We start from the raw sequence: 20,993 nt of genomic DNA, 5'->3' as shown, positions 1-20,993 counted from the left end.
GGCCTCACACAGCTCACAGCAACCTCCAACTCCTGGGCTCAAGTGATTCTCCTGCCTCAGCCTCCCGAGCAGCTGGGACTACAGGGGCCCGCCACAACGCCCGGCTATTTTTTTTGTTGTTGTTGCAATTTGGCCGGGGCTGGGTTTGAACCCACCACCCTCGGCATATGGGGCCGGCGCCCTACCGACTGAGCCACAGGCGCCGCCCAACATTTTGCTTGTTTTTTAATTATAAATTCTGTCTTTAAATTTTCCCTTTGCTCCCAAGTCCCACTGTAAGCATTGTGAAAAGGAAAGAGAAATGTGTGCACAGTATATACGGGCTTCAGTGCGCGTTAGGTATCCCCTAGGGGATTTGGAAGACGTCTCCACAGAGAAAGGGGGACAACTGTACCTCTTTGCAGACTTCCAGGAGGCTTGGAGTGCCTTCTTCCTCATCCAAGCTGGTTGCCGAGACAGCCGATGCTTTCTTAACTGTGGTTACCGGCAGTGCCTTGTCACAGTAGGTGGAAGGAGCAGTAGGGGTCCTTTCCGAGGCTCACGGGCCTCCCCATCAGCCAGGCACAGTAGCGCGAGTCTGAGGGGAGCTCCCGTGACTTAGGCGTGCTGCTCGTGGCTGCTCCCAGGGGCACCTAGTAGGCGTCATAGGAGGTGGCTCAGCATTTGAGAAGCAGAGTGGTCTCCATGGGAGTGTGCAGAGGAGCACAGACGGCAGAAGAGCATCCTCGGGTGATTTGGTAACTTCACAGAGGGGTTAATCTAGAGCAGTGGTTCTCAACCTTCCTAATGCTGTGACCCTTTAATACAGTTCCTCACGTTGTGGTGACCCCCAACCATAAAATTAGTTTCATTTGCCTTTATTTGTACGGGGTGTATGTGATGGTTTTAGGCAACCCCTGTGACCCCAAAGGGGACCCACAGGTTGAGAACCACTGATCTAGAGTCTGCTGGAAGATGCTCTTCTAATTCCTCTGTTGGCTACTACAACGACAGATAAGCTTTCCACAGATGAGCTTTACCTGAGCCTTCCTGGTCCTGAAGCCAAGACCTTTTGGAAGGAGGAGTTTCTCTTGCACCACAGGGGCTGGAGACACACACCAGCTGGCAGTTGGCTCTTCCAGCCAGCAGTGTCCCTACCCTCATCCTGCTTCGGTACCACCCTCCTGCTAGGAGCCTGAGCAGTCTTAAGAATGATTTTGACAGTTGTGCCTGGTGACAACCTCCATGCAGAGGCACAGGCAAAGAGCACATGGAAGGCAGCAACAGGTCCGAACTGCAGAACAAAAGCTCACTGTGGAGTGCGCCATGGCTGTCACCCACTTTCCTGATCAAAGCCAGTCCCCACTCACTCTCTCTCTCTCATTCTCCCATAGAAATGGATGTCATTACTCACTCAAATCCTATCCTCACTGCAGTTGTCATGTCCAGGGCTCTCGGGTGGCCCTCGTTAACCAGCTTCCCAAGGGCTGGCTTCTCCCTTCAGCTAGATTGTCCCCCCAAATAAGTCTCAGACACAGTCTCCTGTCTAGCAGTTTCTTCTGGCAGTGCTTTTACAAGATGGGGAGCGGGAGCAGGCCAGCAGCAGGGGACAGAGGACTGAGTGACCAGGAGGGTCTCCATCTAGAGACTGCATTTGGGGGGGGGTCCTTCCCCTTTATTTGCTATTATTTTATATTCAGTCTGGGTGAGTTACCAGGTGTTTCTTTCATAAAGGTTGTGTAAGCTATTCTTGTCCCCAGGTTTATGAAAGCTGCGTGTGTGCTGGGGTAGCCTTGTCTCTGGAAAATCCCTGGGCCACAGTTAGAATCCCCAGGCAAGGTGGCATCAGACCGCCAGTGACATGTAGCATCAGCCCTGCCAGATGCTGGAGTGGGCCTGATGGCTACCATTAATCTTCAGTTAGATTGTCCTCTAAATAAGTCCCAGACACCGACTCCTGTCTAGCAGTTTCTTCTGGCAATGTTCCCTCATTGTATACTACAGCCACAGAAATCTTTGTAAGAAACCCAAATTTTATTTATAGAGCTTCTTTCCAATTCATGTGATTCACTTCAATTCAATTTCTCTTATGTTTTTAACCTAGAAAAATTTGGCCAAATGAATCCATGGATGCTCCTCTTTCAAAATCCTAAAATATCCTTTTGAGATCTAAAAAAATACCTCAAAGGGTAGTCCGCAATTTCAAAGGCCTTCTCTTTATCCAGAGAATCAAAACAGAACGTGGCAAAAACCAAACAGCTTAGCGTGTGGTCCTTTGGCTGCCTGTACATCTTCTGATAAAGCAGAAGGACAAAAACAAAATAAAGGAAGGAAGGTGAGGTGGAGGAAGACGAAGGAGGGAAGGTCGAAGGGAGGAAGGAAGAGCAAATATCAGAGTGCCGAAGAGATTGTTTTAAAATTAATGCAAAAACCTACACAATCCGTCAGCAGATGTTTTTAAATGTAACAGTTACAATTTCTTAGAAATGGTCCATTTGTCATAATCCTTTCTTTTACTTATTTTTTCTAATACCTATATTTCTAAAGACAAGGGAACATTTTTCTTACGTGCAATATGAACACAACTCTTCAGTATTGTAATGCATAATGGTACCAAGAAACACACATCTCCCTTACTGGGTTGGATTTAACCTTAGTAAATGCAAAATTCTTTACAATCTCATGCTCACCCACTAGGCAATGCCAGCAAATGTCCACAGCAAATGGCATAAAGCACTTTGAATGAGAATGAACATCAAGGCTTAGCTGGTTTTACAAATCTTTCCTTACTGCTCAAAAAAACCTATCTTTTCAAAATGTACAGTTTCCTTACTATTTTCACATGAACTTATTTTTAAGAACTAAAGCATTTCTCTATTAATTATAATCAACTTTTTAAGCACCACCCTAAAAATTATTTCTATGGGCATTTTTCCACACAACAAAAATTATCAGAAGTCTCAGGGTGTTTTTCTAAAACATGCTTAAAAGAATTCCATTTGTGATTTTCACATAGGATATGAAAGTCTGTCCAAAAGCCACGCAAACAGAGGGTCAATTATACCTTCAGATTCTAATGTTGTAGCTCACATGTGCCTGAGCTGCAGAACCTTAGCAATAAAACTCTGGTCTGGAGCCCTCGTTTTTAAAGGTCATCTGAGATCCCTCTCTTGTCTTAGAACAGAGCAGTACTTTTTCTGAGTCATCCCTGTGCCTTCGTGTCCATAGCTCCCCCACACTTTGAGACCTGGGAGACAGGGTCTCGAATTGAATGTAAGTCTCTTTTGCCAAATCATCTTCCCAGAAAGAGTCTGACTTACATTGCAGTCTGCAAACTTTGTACAACAAGAAACAAATCAATGGCAAGACAATAATACAGGCAGTACTGGTTACCCCAATAAGCAAAGACCATTGAAAATCATGGTCTTCAACTCTTTTGGTAGAAAAGGTGATACACTGGTCTTTCTGGGGAGGCACTCCTTTTGGGCAGACACAGGCCACGTATTGCCTGCCAGGCTCCAAGCCATCTATGGTTACTTGATTCTGGCTAGAGTCTGCATTCAACAGCAGCAGGTCCTTCTCACCATATCTGGAATACAACACAGTCACCGCAGAGTTATGTGTGGTATTAATGATGTTCCACATCAAAGTCACGCTCTCTTGAGTCTCACCAACCACCCTGAGATTCTCTACCATGGCATTTGTCTCCATAGGCATTGCCAGCCCTTCTTTTTTACTTGCACTGGCTGGGGGAAGCTTGCTTCCATTCATCTCCACCTTTAAATTTCTTTTCCCATCCTGTTGGACCTGGAGCGACAGCCTGCTGGCCATGGTGGTACTTGCTGAAATGCCAGAGCTTCGCGTTGTGGTTGAAGAAACAAGGGAGGAGAGGAAAGGAGATAAAGAGAAGGAAGGCGTGGAGGGAGGAGACAGCGTGGAATTCGACAGAGAAGTGGAAGACTCCGGGGAGGAAGGAGGAGAGGAAGAGGACCAGGCGGATGATGAACTAGGTGTGGACGGCAGGCTTCCAGATCCTGGCTGGACCTCCCGCTCAGGATGATTCCCAGTTCTTCTTTCAGAAGTGTCTGTTGATAGGGTGGTGGTGACAATGCCAACCACTGTCACCGCAACCACAGCTTCTGACATCCCAGCCAAATTTTTGGCCTTACATTTGTAATCTCCAGCATCTTTGTAAGAAATGCCCGTCAAGCTTATTATGGACCATCTGACTCCTTCCCTGGGAGATTCCTGTATAACTGGGAGAAAACAAATGCATACTCTGTGAGAAAAGAAAAAATTCAAGCAGAGAAGGAAACTATCCATTCTACACGCATCCATTTCACATAGGCCACAGGGAAATGGGAAATGGCACTCTGCAAGTCTCTGATGACACATGATGATTCTGCAAGTTGCTTACATGAAGGTCTAAGGCCTGCCAGTGGCCTGTATGGGGAATGGCTTTTAAGTAAACTTTTGTCCGTTAAGTAGTGTGTGATTTAAGACAAGTCAATTAGTATATTTAGGCTTCTGTTCCTGTATTTATAAAATAAGAGAAAATGAGACAAACTGATCTCAAAGACCATTCCAGTTTTAACTCACTATAATTCTATAAAAGGCTTATTGTAATACTATACTTACATACTTCTCAAGGTATTTTTTTCATTGTAAATAAAATACATCTATCCACATAACGAGAGGTACAGCAAATGTTTTTCTGGCATAGAAGAGTCAGCATTTGTATTCTGAATCATTTATTTTTAACTTAGATAAACTAGTAAACCATGGATAGTTTTTACAAAAATTAGAATTTTGCTTTCCTAATTACTAATGTCTGTACATATTTCCATTCTGTCTTGATTTTAGAAGCTTTCCAAAAAATAATAATGCATAGAATTACATACCAGTCGCCCAAAACTCAACACCCTATCTTAAACCGTGGGCCATTAACTATCTATACATAGGAGTATTAGTCATGAACTTTAAAAAAATCCATCAGGTTTTATTATTTCAACCTCAATTTTAATTTAATTTTGAAGAATTTTAAAAATAATACATCTCTTTAATTGTCACAATATTACTGTTGAAACTGGGGCCAAAGCACAGACTTTGTCATAGTAGGAGCTGAAAAGTCTCTTTAATCAGTATGTTCAAAAATTATACTTTTTGAATTATAAACAGGTCTCCATGTAATTATTATTTAAATAATTATTCAAAAATGAGAAAACTTTATAAAATACCTTTTAAAAAAATTATAAAAACACAATATACATTTTGATGTGAGCTATATCCAAAACAAAAGGGCAATCTACTCAATCATCCTTTTGTGTCTACCTAAGTTTAGATTGCCTAATTTTATCTAGGGAGTTAGATAAATTAAACCAAGGAAAATATTAATCAATAAAATGTACCTTTCAAATTCTTCGTACCCAACAATCTTGGAGTTGTGTGAGTAGTGTCAAATTCCACAAAAACACGAGACCCTCGTAAACTGTTTGTTTCATAGGGCTGAATTAAGAAATACCTGTATAATTAACTGGTGAGCTGTTGGATCTGGTCCACGTGAGCTGCGGGGTGGGGAAGCCAGTGGCATCGCACCGCAGCAGGACATTACTGCCCAGAGCAGACATGATTTTGGTGGCCGAGGTCATCACAGATGGCTTCTGACACTGCTCCAGCTCAGCCCGCTGAAACGAAATTCCTGCGAGGTGCTCGGGCTCACTACAGACCATCAGTGGATCAAGAAGCACTACAGCAAAGTCAGCAAACTTCGACAACTCAATCATTTTGGAAATGTGACAGTCACAGAACCAAGGGTTGTCCTGCAGACCTAAAACAGAAAGTAGGACAAAGTTGATAAAAGTTACTCTGAGGACTTCAATTTCCATCACAGCCTCCAGGAAAGTAGAGACTCCAATGTTTCCCTAAAAACAGAAGTTCTTTGAGAGCATAAGTAGAGTCAGTTTTGCCCTGAGATCCAGCAACTCAAATGGAACATATCCCGTCCTTTAATGTACATCATTAATAATCAAAACTAATAAGATCTAAGCTCTGTTCTAGGCGCTTACCTGTGTCATCTCATTTAATCCCAACAATCCTGTGACGGTGACGGTACTATGTATTATTATCCCCATTTGGAAGATGACAAAGCTGACACACAGAGGGCCAAATAATTTGACCAAGATAATAGAACTCAGGGGTGTCCACCTCATGGCCAGTGGTCTGCAGGCAGCCCAGGATGGCTATGCATGAGGCCCAACACAAAGTCGTAAACTTACTTAAAACATTATGAGATATTTTTGTGATTTTTTTGATGGAACTCGATTGCGCGGTTCTTGAGTGTGAACTTTGTAAACAACATCATGTTGCAATGTCACTGTCATGTAAAACAGATAATATGTATGTTCTTGCTATTTGTACATGTGTGGCTTCCGTTTAGAGCCATGTGTGGCTTCCAGTGTGTTGTCTTCCAAGCACAGTTGACCTGACACAATGTGTGCTTGTAGTGACTTGGCAAAGCAGTAATTATCAATAATATTTCAACTACCATTGCAGTGTCAGGTGGATGTTAATGAGAAGTCAGGTAAGCATTCTTATCTGCTTATTAAGGGTACTTCCACACCTCCACGGCACCTCACACACCTCGGGCAGCTGAGATGTGGACAAGCCAAACCTTACTTTCCATTTTCCCATCACTTAATTTTCATGACAAAAGTAAATATAGCACTTTATTTACTATTATTTTTTAATCCCAGCATGGCCTCTACATTAAGAAAATTTACGCTCAAAATCTTCAAAAATGAATAACGTGATGCAAATTGTCATCAAGATTGTGAATTTCATAACAGCCAAGAGATTGAATCATCCACCAATTCTAGGGATTCCTTTAAAGTATTAATGCTGACTATGGTGGCATCGTTTACTTTTCAGAAGTAAGATGGCTAAACCAAGGCCAATATTGAAAATATTTTATGATCTGCAACATGTTATCAAGTTGTTTATGATATCAAAAGCCAGATTTGTGCCAGAATTTGATGATGAAAACTGATTTACAGGGCTGGTAGCCTGTAGCTCAGCATCTAGGGCACTGACCACATATACCAGGGCTGGCAGGCTCAAACCCGGCCCGGGCCCGCCAAACAACAATGACAACTACAACCAAAGAAATAGCCAGGCATTGTGGCGGGTGCCTGTAGTCCCAGCTACTTGGGAGTTGAGGCAAGAGAACTGATTAAGCCTAAGAGTTGGAGGTTGCTATGAGCTGTGACACCATGACACTCTACTAAGGTGATATAATGAGACTTTGTCTCAAAAAAAAAGAAAAGAAAGAAAACTGACTTATAGATACAGCGTTTTCAGTAGATTTAACCAATCATTTAAATTAAGTAAACATGCATCTTTACAGTGAAAACCAACTTATCAACACAGTGTTTCAAACCATAACAGCGTTCCAAATGAAACTGAAATTAAGGCAAGCTCAAATTAAGGCAAACAATTTTATGCATTTCTACACATTGGCTAAACACAGTCTCATGAACTGTGAAAAATATGATCCTTGGTTTTTTTATTTGATTTAAGAATTCTAAAATAGATACCAAGATTGCCAGAAAAATAATCAATATTTTGGTGTATTTGCAACTCCATTTTCAGTTGTCATAAATATTTACCTTCCAGTGCATCAAGCTGCAATCTGACATTCAACTTTGATCATGGCTCTTTACTAGACTTTTGTAGGTCCTATCTTCCCCCCAGTAAAAGTATCCCTCACTGCACAATCATGCCTTATTAATGTTATGGCTTTTCAGCAGCACCTACATTTGTGAGCAATTATTTTCAAGAATGAAGCACATTAAAATTAGGACCAAAATATCTGATGAGCATCCTGAGAACTCACTGAGAATTCCAGTTACTTCCATCCAAACAAGATATTAATGCGTTCATTTCTCAAATACAATATCAAATATCCCACTAGTTTTATGCTGCCCACTTTTCTTTCACTTTCATAATCTAAAAGATCTCAAAAACCCAAAGACAACTTATTACGCAGCTATGTACATTTTCTATATTAGTGATCACAAGATTGGGACCTGCTCGATGGTTTTCAAGGACTCTCTGAACAAGCCACTGCATAATTAGGATTAGTAAGTGAAGACATTTTTGCTTATCTGTCGTAGTTGATACCATGAAAATTATGCACAGGGAAACAGAGAAGTAGATGTCTGGAACAGAATAGAGAACCAAGAGATGAATCCAGCTACTTACCATTATTTAATCTTTGACAAGCCAATTAAAAACATTCAGTGGGGAAAAGATTCCCTATTTAACAAATGGTGCTGGATGAACAGGCCGGCAACCTGCAGAAGACTGAAAGTGGACCCACACCTTTCACTATTAACTAATATAGACTCTCACTGGATTAAAGATTTAAACTTAAGACATGAAACTATAAAAATACTAGAGGAGAGTGCAGAGAAAACCCTTGAAGAAATCGGTCTGGGTGAGTATTTTATGAGGAGGACCACCCGGGCAATTGAAGCAGCTTCAAAAATACATTACTGGGACTTGATCAAACTAAAAAGCTCTGCACAGCCAAGAACACAGTAAGCAAAGCAAGAAAACAGCCCTCAGAGTGGGAGAAGATATTTGCAGGTTATGTCTCCGACAAAGGTTTAATAACCAGAATCCACAGAGAACTCAAACGCATCAGCAAGAATAGAACAAGGGATCCCATCGCAGGCTGGGCAAGGGATTTGAAGAGAAACTTCTCTGAAGAAGACAGGCGCGCGGCCTTCAGACATATGAAAAAATGCTCATCATCTTTAATCATCAGAGAAATGAAAATCAAAACTACTTTGAGATATCATCTAACTCCAGTGAGACTAGCCTATATCACAAAATCCCAAAACCAGAGATGTTGGCGCGGATGTGGAGAAAAGGGAACACTTTTGCGCTGCTGGTGGGAATGCAAATTAATACATTCCTTTTGGAAAGAGATATGGAGAACACTTAGAGATCTAAAAATAGATCTGCCATTCAATCCTGTAATCCCTCTACTGGGCATATACCCAGAAGACCAAAAATCACGTCATAACAAAGATATTTGTACCAGAATGTTTATTGCAGCCCAATTCATAATTGCTAAGTCATGGAAGAAGCCCAAGTGCCCATCAATCCACGAATGGATTAATAAATTGTGGTATATGTACACCATGGAATATTATGCAGCCTTAAAGAAAGATGGAGACTTCACCTCTTTCATGTTTACATGGATGGAGCTGGAACATATTCTTCTTAGTAAAGTATCTCAAGAATGGAAGAAAAAGTATCCAATGTACTCAGCCCTACTATGAAACTAATTTAGGGTTTTCACATGAAAGCTATAACCCAGTTACAACCTAAGAATAGGGGGAAGGGGGAAAGGGAGGGGAGGGAGGGGGGAGGTGGGTAGAGGGAAGAGGATTGGTGGGATTACACCAGCGGTGCATCTCACAAGGGTATATGTGAAACTTGGTAAATGTGGAATGTAAGTGTCTTGGCACAGTAACTGAGAGAAGGCCAGGAAGGCTATGTTAACCAGTGTGATGAAAGTGTGTCAAACGGTCTGTGAAGCTAGTGAATGATGCCCCATGATCATATCAATGTACACAGCTATGATTTAATAAAAAAAAAAAGAAAGAAAAAATTATGCGCAGGCTTTTTTTTGATCATCAGTTTTTTGTTAGTGTTTGTGCATTTAATGTGTATCCCAAGACAACTCTTCTTCCAATGTGGCCCAGAGAAACCAAAAGGCTGGACACCCCTGACATAATCGGTGTCAGAGCCAAGATTTCATCCAGGTACCACAGGTGCCATAAATACAGCGATAGAGATATATCAAACATGGGCTTCCTAGGAAGTACTTACAGTACTGTAAGTATTACACGGTGCTGGGAACTCCGAACAGCCTGGAATATGCCCTGGTTCGGTGTGATCTGAAGACATATGGAGGTGACACAAGTTTTGTGTAGCAAAACTGAGTGAGAGGCAGGCAGTGGCAGAAGATAAGCCTGAAAAGGCTGGCAGAGGCAAAAACATGGGTTGGCACACGTGGCGTATGTGGTGGCCATGAAGCTTTGTTCAAAGCTCCTTTTAAGAGAGATTCGGTTAGAAGGAATGCAGTTGGTTGACAGCTTCCAGTTTGCAAGCACGTACAGGATCTGCCTCCGCTTTCAGAACTGTTAGCAGACGCTGCCGGGCCTTGGAGGAGCCTGTCAGTGTGAGCTTGAAGGAAAGTGAGGAAAATGTTGGAAAGCAGAAGAAAGAGAATCCTTGCACAGAGTGGCAGAGTTTAGCAGCACTCTCCCCTGTGGCAAACATGGAAAGTAAAAAACACACTCAATGAAATGAGCCATCTACCTAAGGATATTTCCACACAGAGCGTTGAAATTGCTGCCTACTGTCTTGCTAGTAAAATGGAAAGGAGAGACAACAGTTCAAGAACTGTTAAATATAAACGAAATTTGCTGGGCCCGATAACGAAGCTGTTTCTCATTCCCAGCCTCTCTAAAATTCTCAAATTAAGAAAGGACTTCAGAGTAAAAATCAAATCCAGGGTGAGACTATAAAATTATTTGCTGGAATCTCAGAAGGATCTAAGACAGTGCTCCATGGCACACTGTAAGACGGACGTCTCCGTAGGATGAGGTCCCATAACAGCTTCACACAAAGCCCAAGATAAAAAAGAAATTATCTCAGAGATTTGTGGTTATGGCTTTTTAATCATGGAGTGGATTTTACATTGAGAAGAAAAGATGGAACTGCAATTTTATTTTAAATTTCTAACCGGGGTAGAAATTTAACTATTGATAAAATCTATGTTTTTATTATGCCGTTCTTTATTACAGTAGCATTTCATGACCAGCCCATATTTTTCTGATAGGAAAGTTTATTTTTTTCCTATGACTCCGTGCCTGTAGCTCAGTGGTTAGGGCGCTGGCCACATGCACCAGAGCTGGTGGGTTTGAACCCGGCCAGGGCCTGCTAAACAACAATGACAACAATAACAACAACAAAATAGCCAGGCATTGTGGTGGGCACTTGCTGAGGCAAGAGAATCACTTGAGCCCGAGAGTTTGAGGTTGCTGTGAGCTGCCACGGTACTCTACTGAGAGCCACATAGTGAGACTCTGTGTCAAAAAAAAAGGAAAGAAAAGTTTATTTTTTTCTATGTTCTATTTTAAAAATTTGCTTTACTTCCATGGGAAAATAACCTTGAACTTTTCCCTCTTACATTTAGTCTTGTGAAACTGTTATACAATTAGTTCTCTAATTAATATTAATTTGAATTCTGTTCTCCTAAGTGTTGGCACTCTCACCCAATTTCATTCCACACGCAGGCTTTCTAGTTTATTTTTCTATTGCAATGCCTAAGCGTGCCTCTGAACCCTAATGTCTGGGCTGAAATCCCATTTCTACCAAGTTTCACTGCCACGGATAAGTATCCAACAACCTCTCTCAGCCTCACTTTTAGCAAATATATATGGCAATAGTTCTTTCATAGAGATGCATGAAATTCTAATTAAACAATGCATGTCAATTACCTTGAACAATAGCTTCTTCACAGTAAAATCTCTGCAAACCTCAACGTTTCTTGCTAAACATAGTACTTAAAACCTTTTGCTAATATAGTCAAAGTTTCAATCTCTGAATAAGCAACAAATTTCACAAAGAGAAAAACATATTCCCTACACTTGAGTGTATATTTTCTTGCTGTTCATCAAAAGAGATCAAACTGAATGCAATCTGCACCTCTACTAAACAAACAATTCAAAGCAAATACATTAAGTAGTGGTGGTGATGTGATCTGATAGATCCTGAAACACCTATGATAATGAAGTCGGTAAACAGTTATTCAAAACCCCACTTCCCTTCTAGGCATCACATTAGATATTCATTCATTATTGCAAATATTGGCTGGTCTGATTTATGAAGGCCAGATTTAAATATGGTATGAAATAGTAATAAAGGTGAAATAGGAATTGACATTCTCACAAACTTGACTGTGCTTGGGTTCTGCACTGGGCTCTGCCATTAACAAACTCTGCATGGGCCAGGCGCAATGGCTCATGTCTGTAATCCTAGCACGCTGGGAGGCTGAGGCAGGTGGATTGCCTGAGCTCAGGAGTTCGAGACCAACCTGTGCAAAAGCAAGACCCCATCTCTAAAAGTAGCCGGGCACTGTGACAGGTGTAGGCCCAGCTACTTGGGAGACTGAGACAAGAGAATCACTTGAGCCCAAGAGTTTGAGGTTGCTCTACCAAGGGCTAGAAAGTGAGACTCTGTCTCAAAAAAAAAAAAAAGTTCTGTAACCTCAACACTGCAGCCTTGCTGAGCCTCAGTTTTCTCATCTGTAAGGTGAGAGAGTAGGCTAGATAAACGCCAGAGCTCTTTCCAGCTATAAGGTTCTGCCAGTCTATAAAATAAGAGCAATGATCATAAACTAAAAGAAACCAAAGATGAAACAGCAAACTGACACTACCATTCATTAGCACCAAGTAAAAAGCAGAATAGGGAGGAGGGCCTAATTTGCAAGACTTGTAATATCTATTGATTGAGGTGTGAAAGATAATTTATGGATCAATCAAGGCTACCATAATAAAGCCTGTTTTTAAAAGTTAAATTATTCAAGTTTGTGACTTTTCTATATCTACACTGATATACAGATAAAATGTGAATTATCAGACAACATGAAAAAGGTTTATCAACTTTAACTATTACCCAGACTAAAAGTAGCCAATTATCCTTTTATTAATAATAGAACTGATGTTACTTATTAAAAAGAGGAAGAGAGGAAATCACCACTGTGTTAACTCTTTTAGAGAAATGAATCCAGTTGGTCATAGCTAGAAGTTATGTAAACTGGGAATAAATATTTTTAAATCCCTCAAAAATAAAATGTTTGTTTATTCTAACTTTGAAACATCTGAGGTCAAAGGTATAATTTTAAAAACCTAAATAAAATAGCGATCCGTGAACTGAAAACATCAAGTGTTTTTTCTTCTGGGGACAAAGGTACTAGAACTATCTAAAGTTAAACTGTTACTTCATCCACATTCCTTCAAGGCAACACATCAACCATAATTACAATAGTTTGCATTAATTAATTTATTTTATATAACTATTCTTGAATGGGGCAAGTGAACTTTACTTTATTCCTTCCTAAAAGAGCAATGTTTTTCATGCATCAGAATAGTTGGATTGTATGTGCTTTTTTTGGTGAAAAATCAGCAATAAATTTTTGTACGAAAGTTATTTTGCAGGTCTGCACTCTGGGAGACCAAGGCTGGTAGATTGTTTGAACTCAGGAGTTTCAGACCAGCCTGAGCTAGAGTGTGACCCTGTATCTACTAAAGATAGAAAAACTAGCCGGGCATTGTGGTAGGCTCCTGTTGTCCCAGTTATTCAAGAGGCTGAGGCAAGAGGATCACTTGAGCCCAAAAGTTTGAGGTTGCTGTGAGCTATGATGCCATGGCACTCTACCAAGGGCAACAAAGTGAGATTCTATCTCAAAAAAAAATTATTTTGCAGACTGTAAGCCTTTGAAGGCAAAGACCATGTCTTACCTTTGTGGAAGGAAAAGTATTTAATAATTCAGTGGAGAAAGGAAAGTCTTTTTTTTTTTATTAAATCATAGCTATGTACATGAATGCAATCATGGGGTACAATGTGCTGGTTTTGCACACAATTTGAAATGCTTTCATCAAACTGGTCAACATAGCCTTCGCGGCATTTCCTTAGTTATTGTGTTAAGATATTTATATTCTATAGCTAAAGGAAAGTCTTTTTTTTTTTTTTTTTTTGTAGAGACAGAGTCTCACTTTATGGCCCTCGGTGGAGTGCCGTGGCCTCACACAGCTCACAGTAACCTCCAACTCCTGGGCTTAAGCGATTCTCTTGCCTCAGACTCCCGAGTAGCTGGGACTACAGGCGCCGGCCACAACGCCCGGCTATTTTTGGTTGCAGTTTGGCTGGGGCCGGGTTATGGGGCCAGCGCCTTACCGACTGAGCCACAGGCGCGGCCCTAAAGGAAAGTCTTTTTAATGAATGGTTATGAAACAGCTGTTATCTACAAGGTCAGACAATGAAGTTCACCTTTAGAAAAGTGCTACATACTCATTGCTGAACATCACTACAGTCACCTTCAAAGTACTCCCCTTGGGAAGCTAAGCACAGACACCAGCGCCTCGCCCTCCCCTCAAAGCAATTTTTCTGGGATGAGTTTATGAACTTAATTTTCAGATGACAATAGCTCTGATGGCTGTTCTGGAACTCTCCAGAAAGAGCTCCAAAATTGCTTTGAAGGGTGGACTGAGTGCTAGGGCAGTGCATAGCTCCTCAAGGGGAGGACTTCAAATGTGATTATAAGGATATTCAGTAATGAGGTATGTACCACTTTTTCTAGGGTGAGTTTGTGAAATTAATTGTCTAACTTCATATGTTTAGAAACAAATAGACCTCAACCTTTATCTCATACTACTCAAAATTGTTTTTGTTTTGTTTTTGTTTTTGTTTTAGAGACAGAGTCTTACTTTGTTGTCCTCGGTAGAGTGCTCTAGCATCACAGCTCACAGCAACCTCCAGCTCTTGGGCTTAGGCAATTCTCTTGCCTCAGTCTCCCGAGTAGCTGGGACTACAGGCACTCTTGGGCTTAGACAATTCTCTTGCCTCAGTCTCCCGAGTAGCTGGGACTACAGGCCTGGCTATTTTTTTGTTGCAGTTTGGCCAGGGCCAGGTTTGAACCCGTCACCCTCAGAATATGGGGCTGGTGCCCTACTCACTGAGCCACAGGCACTGCCCTCAAAAACTATTTTGAGATGGATCACATCCATAAGCGTAAAAGCCAGAAATATGCAAATTACATTTGTTTAAACTATAGAGATAAAAATACTTTGCAAAGGTCTTTCCAAACTTAGATAATAAACTTTTTATATATATTCTTATTTTTTAAACTTTTATTTAAAAGAATAAAAAACAGTTTTAAAAAGTTAAAAAAAAAAAGAAAGAAAGCTATAAACTGACTGTAAAGGCTAAAACTACAAGGAAACAGACTATCTCTGTGAACATGAGGTAGGCAAATATTTCTTAGATGGTACATAGAAAGCACTAACAGTAAAAGAAAAAAAGAAAAACCCAGGTGTCTTCAAAACTTAAAACTTCCTTACCCAAAATGCTATGAAAAAGCGAATAGATATGTCAGCCTTGGAGAAAATATTCATAATGCATATGACTAACAGAAGACTCACATTCAATAATAAAAAGACAAAGAACCCTTGGCAGGCACAGTAACTCACGCTTGTCATCCTAGCTCTCTAGAAGGCCAAGGTGAGGGGATTATTTGCGTTCAGGAGTTCAAGACCAGCCTGAGCAAAAGCAAGACCCCATCTCTACTAAAAATAGAAAAACCAGCTGGGCATTGTGGCGGACACCTGTAGTTCCAGCTACTAAGGAGGCTGAGGCAGGAGGACTGTTTGAACACAGTAGTATGAGGTTACTGTGACCTAGGCTAATGCCCCAGCACTCTACCCAGGGCAACAGAGTGAGACTTTGCCTCAAAAAAAAAAAAAAAAAAGACAACCCTAAAAAAAGGCAAAAACTTGAACAGATACTTCGTAAAGGGATATATACAAATAGCCAATAGGCAAATAAAACGTGCTCAACACCATTACTAATCATAGTATGCAAATTAAAATGACATGTGATACTTGTTCTCTGACCCAACCCACCCTACAAAACAACTGGAATGAAAAGGTCAAGTGCTGGTGAGGATATGGAGCACCAAGTCTGTCATGTGGTGCGAGTGGGAGTGTATGTTATACAACTTCCATGGGAAAGGGGCAGTGTCTTAAACAAGTTACACTTATAGCCAATCTATAACTCACCAAGTCAATCCTAGGAATTGATACAAGAAAAATGTAAATACATACCACAAAAAGCTTTGCACAAGCATGTAATTAAATATGAAATGTCCGATTTCAAATCGATGTATTATCTCAAACAAAAAAACAGTACAATTAATCTAAGTGCAATAGAAACTCTGTAAGTTGACCATCCAAGGGACTGTAACAAACTGGTCAACATATAGAAGTGGTCAACAACAACAACTACTGTACTGATAACGCACATGTGGCGCATGTCTGGTCTTTGAAAATCAGGTCAACTTAAGAAGGTGGTCAGTGTAAGGGGGTTGTCAACTGTGGAGGTTCTGCTGGATGTGCCTAAACTAGCAACACAGTTTTGCCATCTTAACGGTGGCTCGTTTATGCCAGCAGCAAAGGAGCCTGGAGAGCAAGTGATGATGAAATCTCAAAAGACGTTTTTCACAACTTGTTGAGAATTGAATATTTATCCTCATAAAAAGTGGCCCAACGCCTGGAAGAAGTGTTGTCAGTTGGTGCCAGGTCTGGTGAAGATGGTGGAGGGCAGAGTTTCCAATTCCAGCTTCTAAAGTTTGAGCAGCATTGTTTGTGCACGATGTGGTCCAGGTGTTGTCTTGCAAAGGACTGGCCTGTTTCTACTGACCAAGCATCCTCATCATGTCATCCACCTGGCTGCAGTGGACCCCTGCTGTAATCAATGGACCAACTTTTGTGAACACCATAACACCAGCACTGAACCACCTGGCAGGCACCGTTAGCTTTGATGAATGTTCGGTTTTGGATTGTGTTTTGGCACTTCATCTTTATGCAACCAGTGTGCCCAACGCTTGCAATTGTCAAAAAGAAAAGAATCCACTTTTCCCAATTTTTCATTACACATAACAATATGGTGTAGAAATGGTTCGCTTTTATGTCCTGATAGCAAAGAAAGGCAAGCTTCAAGATGATTTCTCTTCTGACACTCCTTTAATTCACGCAGAACCCATTTATCCAGCTTCTTTATCTTGACAATTTGTTTCTAATGGTCTAATATTGTTAGAATAGTAATGCCAAACCTTGCTGCTAATTCACACACAGGTTGAGATGGAGTCACTTCCGCGATAGCTTTCAGCTCATCATTATCTTTGTTGGTCTCAGGTTGCCCATGTGGCTCATTTTCAAGACTAAAATCACCAGAAGGGAATCTGAAACCATGGATGTACTATACATTCCCTAGCCACATCTTTCCCAAACATATTGTTGATACTCAAGCTGTCTCTGCTGTTCTGTCCACAACAGAACTCAGATTCAAAAATAGCACACATTTTTGACTTATCCATAGATTTACAAAAATTGCTGTGAAAAAAATTTGAAAGATACTCACAAGGCAAAACATGGATTTGAAAGAATGAAAATGTCCTTCACAAAACAGATAGAACAAGAAATGCCAAAGTGAACTGTCGGACACACCAACTGTCAAATTTAGTACTTAAGGAAATCGGACATGTCACACTTCATAACCCAATAATAGCAGCTTCATTGACAATAGCCCCAAAGTGGAAACAGCCCATGTGCTTAACATCAGGAGAAAAGACAAGCGATGGATTCATTCATACACTTGGGTACAATTCTGCAACAAGGAACTTGGGTTCATTCATGCACTTAGGTACAATTCTGCAACAAGGAACTACCACTATGTGCACCAACATGAATCATTCTCAGAAATACGACGCTGAGGGAAAGAAGCCTGTCCCGAGGGTGAGTGTTGTATGATTCCATATGGCATTCTAGAGCAGGCAAAATAAAATGATGCAAATCCAAATAATAGTTGTCTGACAGGTGGGGAGATTGACTAGGAAATAACACAGGGGAACTTTCTGGGTGATAGAAATATTCTGTCTCTCGATGGTGGTGTGAGTTACATGGGGGTACTGTATAAATTTATCAGAATTTACCAAATTATACACTTAGGATCCCGAATTTTACTGTGTGCAAAGTATACTTTAAACTCGCAATTAAAAAAAAAAAGTTGAAAAAAATAAAAGAGTGATGTCTTCAGAGATGGACTGAGAATTCAAAGCTTGATGCTTGACTCTGCCTCCCGAGCAGCTGTAGAATGAGAGTGAGGATTACATCAGGTCCACCCCAGGGGGCTGCCGTGAGGGCCAGCAACGTGCACGTGAGGTCCCCGGAAGGGCATCCAGCCAGGAGAAAGCCTGAACTGTGTGGGTTTATCTCCTCAAGCCTAGCAAAGGGCCAGGCACATTTGCAGAGATAGTAAGTGCTTGTTGAACTAAATTAATGGCATTTTAGAAAATTCTGTGGGAATACTCAGGCTGCCACTGCCCTTCAGGCAAACTCCATTCTGAATAGAAGAGCCTCTGTTTACAGTTGAGCAAATCTGAGTACCAGTAAAAACACCCCAAAAAAGCATTTTGTGTCCTCTCCCACTACCAGCTTTTTCTTCCAAGATAAACAGTATCAGGCCATTGACTGTGTAAATGTTTGCTTAATTTTGAGTAAGAGGCCATGAAAATTTACCTATATTGTCAATCATCTACTATTTGAGTTAATTTAAATGCATACTTGCAGTACAGTAGTTTAGGTTTTTATGAATACATTAAAGGACAACTTCACTAAGTTGCTATTCTTACTCCTTGAGAAGAGAGTAATTGAAAAGACATTTCCTAATTTTTTATTAAATAAATAAAATGTAAAATAATCAGCAAAATAACACATACATAAGGAAGATACTCTGGTCTTATCAGATACCTTGCATTACAAAGGAGCAGGGGTTCTGGAGCCAGATGGCCTATGTTGAAACCCCAGCACCACCACTACATGATGAGTCAGTCTGGGAAAGAGGCTTAACCTACGCCTCATTTCTTTGTCTATAAAATGGGCATAAAGTGGTACCTTAACATGGGGTTAATAGGAGACTAGAAGAAGTTGTGTATGTCAAGTATTAGAACGAGGCATGACCACGAGTAACTCTATCAATGTTAGCGATTACTACCAATATCACAAATAGGACCTCCATCTGCTAACAGCAACAAACACAGGGTAAGAAAAGTTAAATAAAGTAGAATGTTTCCCATTATAACAGAACAGAAGCAAATTTTACAGGGCACCTGGAAAGATATAACTGCAACAGTTAAACACTGAGTTCTACAAAATGTAAAACTGGTTCTCATCATTACATTCAGTGATGCATCTGGAAGGCTCAAGTCTTGTTGAGATAACCAGAAAGCCAAATAGAGTCTTTCTTTATAATACATCCCCATCCCAGTCACAGCTTCTGCAGATGATTGTTAATCTAAAAGCATAACCTCAGAGACTGTACCCTTCATACGTGGATTCTATAGAATTGCCACATGAAGTCTTTCATTTCCTTCTCATTTTAGTCCTAGAGCAAAACGGAACATATCCTGCCAGCTCCATTTTCCAGATGAAAAATCTGAGTTTCCCAAGCGTGGTTCATACCCATAAATTAGTGCCCCCCTTGAGAGGGTAGCACTTCTTTTCCATTTTGTAACATACCAAACATGGCTTTGCTAAAGTCAGCTGCCATTCATGGCTCAACAAATGTCAAATCACATTTTGTTATTGGTTATCACGATTATTATCATCCTTATAAAAAATCCATGATCACTGCAGAACATTTTGAAAACACAGAAAAATAAAAAGATATCTCACCATCCAAAGAGGATGATTAATCGGCTAGTATAGATTTTCAGTCTTTTTCTTTGCACATTTTTAAATAATTATGATCATGCTATAGACACAATTACATAGCCTGCTTTTTAAATTTAATATTCAAAAGCACTTTCATGATGCTGCTATTAAAGGAATGGACCCTAAAATACTGCTAAAGCTATTTGGGTAACCTCCCATGATGCTAAAATTTCATAACTCTTTCCCAATCGATCCCTAATTTCCCATCCAGCTTTAACTCACCAATGAAAGATACTAATGTTCTATAAATAGGTTCCTCATAGTAATGTTAGTAATGAATCATTAGAAAGCTATTAATAGAAATTTTGCAAATGAATTTTATTTTCTACCATTGGGTATTTCTTCCAAGAAAAATAAGTAGAGAAATTGAATCTCATTGTTTAAACTAAGATGATTTTCTAGATATTAGCCTTTCTTATAAGGCCCAAAATAAAGTAAATAAATACTATAATATCAGTGTATACAATAAGGACTTTATAAATATTTGTTAAATTAATGTGATGTTTTGTTTGTTTTTTTTTTTTGCTAACCCATCCTACAATAGGACTTTTATTCTCTAATCAAAAAATGTTTAAAGGGCTAGAGAAGCAGTGGAAGCTATGGAAGAAAACATTCCACGAGCTTCCCCCTTTCTATTTGGTTCTTGTTACTCATATTTTAGTTGGATAAGCACCAAACACATTCACATTTCAACAAGAGCAATGGTTAACCCATGTGAGTGCCATCATAGCATTTTCTCTTTTACTAAAAAAAAGAAAAAAAAATTGCAAATATAGCTTACTTCAGGCTTTACTTTGGCAAATATCTGAGCATATACTTGATTTTGGTCAGCAAGGATTTAGCTGACCAACAAATTTAGCGTCTATGTTATCTGTCATTCCAAAGGACTTCTAACTCATTTCATGGGCCAAAGACCCAGAAATTCTTTCATCCTCTTGAGAAATGCAACTTCTTCTCCAGCCACCATGGACATGAACCGGGAACTGGTAACATGGATAATACAACCTTATTGGGTGGAAAGAAAAACATAACTAAATTTTGACAAATCATACTGATCAAAGCTTCAAGCTTGTGTCTCATACAAAAGTACAAAAGGCTTCACTGCCCACAGACACCCCTGAAAAGTGTTTCAGTTCACTGATTTCAATCAGGAAACTCTAGGTTCTGGGTATTCACCACGTGCAGAGCTCCATGCAAAGCACTACATGTATGAAGAGAAGGACTTACTGGACGGAGTTTACAATTTTAGAACCTAAGAGACTATACATAGACCCTAAACAAAGTCAAGATCAAACTACAGAACTGATTACAGCTAAACTTAGAGACCAAATCCATTCAAAGAACCATTTGGGAGGGTAAAATAAATGACGTCTCTACCATTTCTTTGCA

General features: G+C 40.2%; 1 protein-coding gene across 1 annotated transcript in view; it reads right to left on the bottom strand.

The window, feature by feature from the left end:
- Positions 1-20,993, bottom strand: part of LRIT3 (leucine rich repeat, Ig-like and transmembrane domains 3) — a 29,868-nt gene that overhangs the window by 2,930 nt on the left and 5,945 nt on the right. Inside the window, exons 3-4 of the mRNA XM_053595068.1 lie at positions 5,501-5,806; positions 1,629-4,235 (exon numbers count right to left, since the gene is read on the bottom strand). Of these exons, the coding sequence (XP_053451043.1) occupies positions 3,091-4,235; positions 5,501-5,806 (1,451 nt within the window). The 3' untranslated portion in view covers positions 1,629-3,090. The remainder of the gene's footprint in view (positions 1-1,628; positions 4,236-5,500; positions 5,807-20,993) is intronic.

The sequence above is a fragment of the Nycticebus coucang genome, chromosome 1, assembly GCF_027406575.1.
Source record: "Nycticebus coucang isolate mNycCou1 chromosome 1, mNycCou1.pri, whole genome shotgun sequence".
NCBI lineage: Eukaryota > Metazoa > Chordata > Mammalia > Primates > Lorisidae > Nycticebus > Nycticebus coucang.
This window is presented reverse-complemented; position numbering and strand designations above follow the sequence as displayed.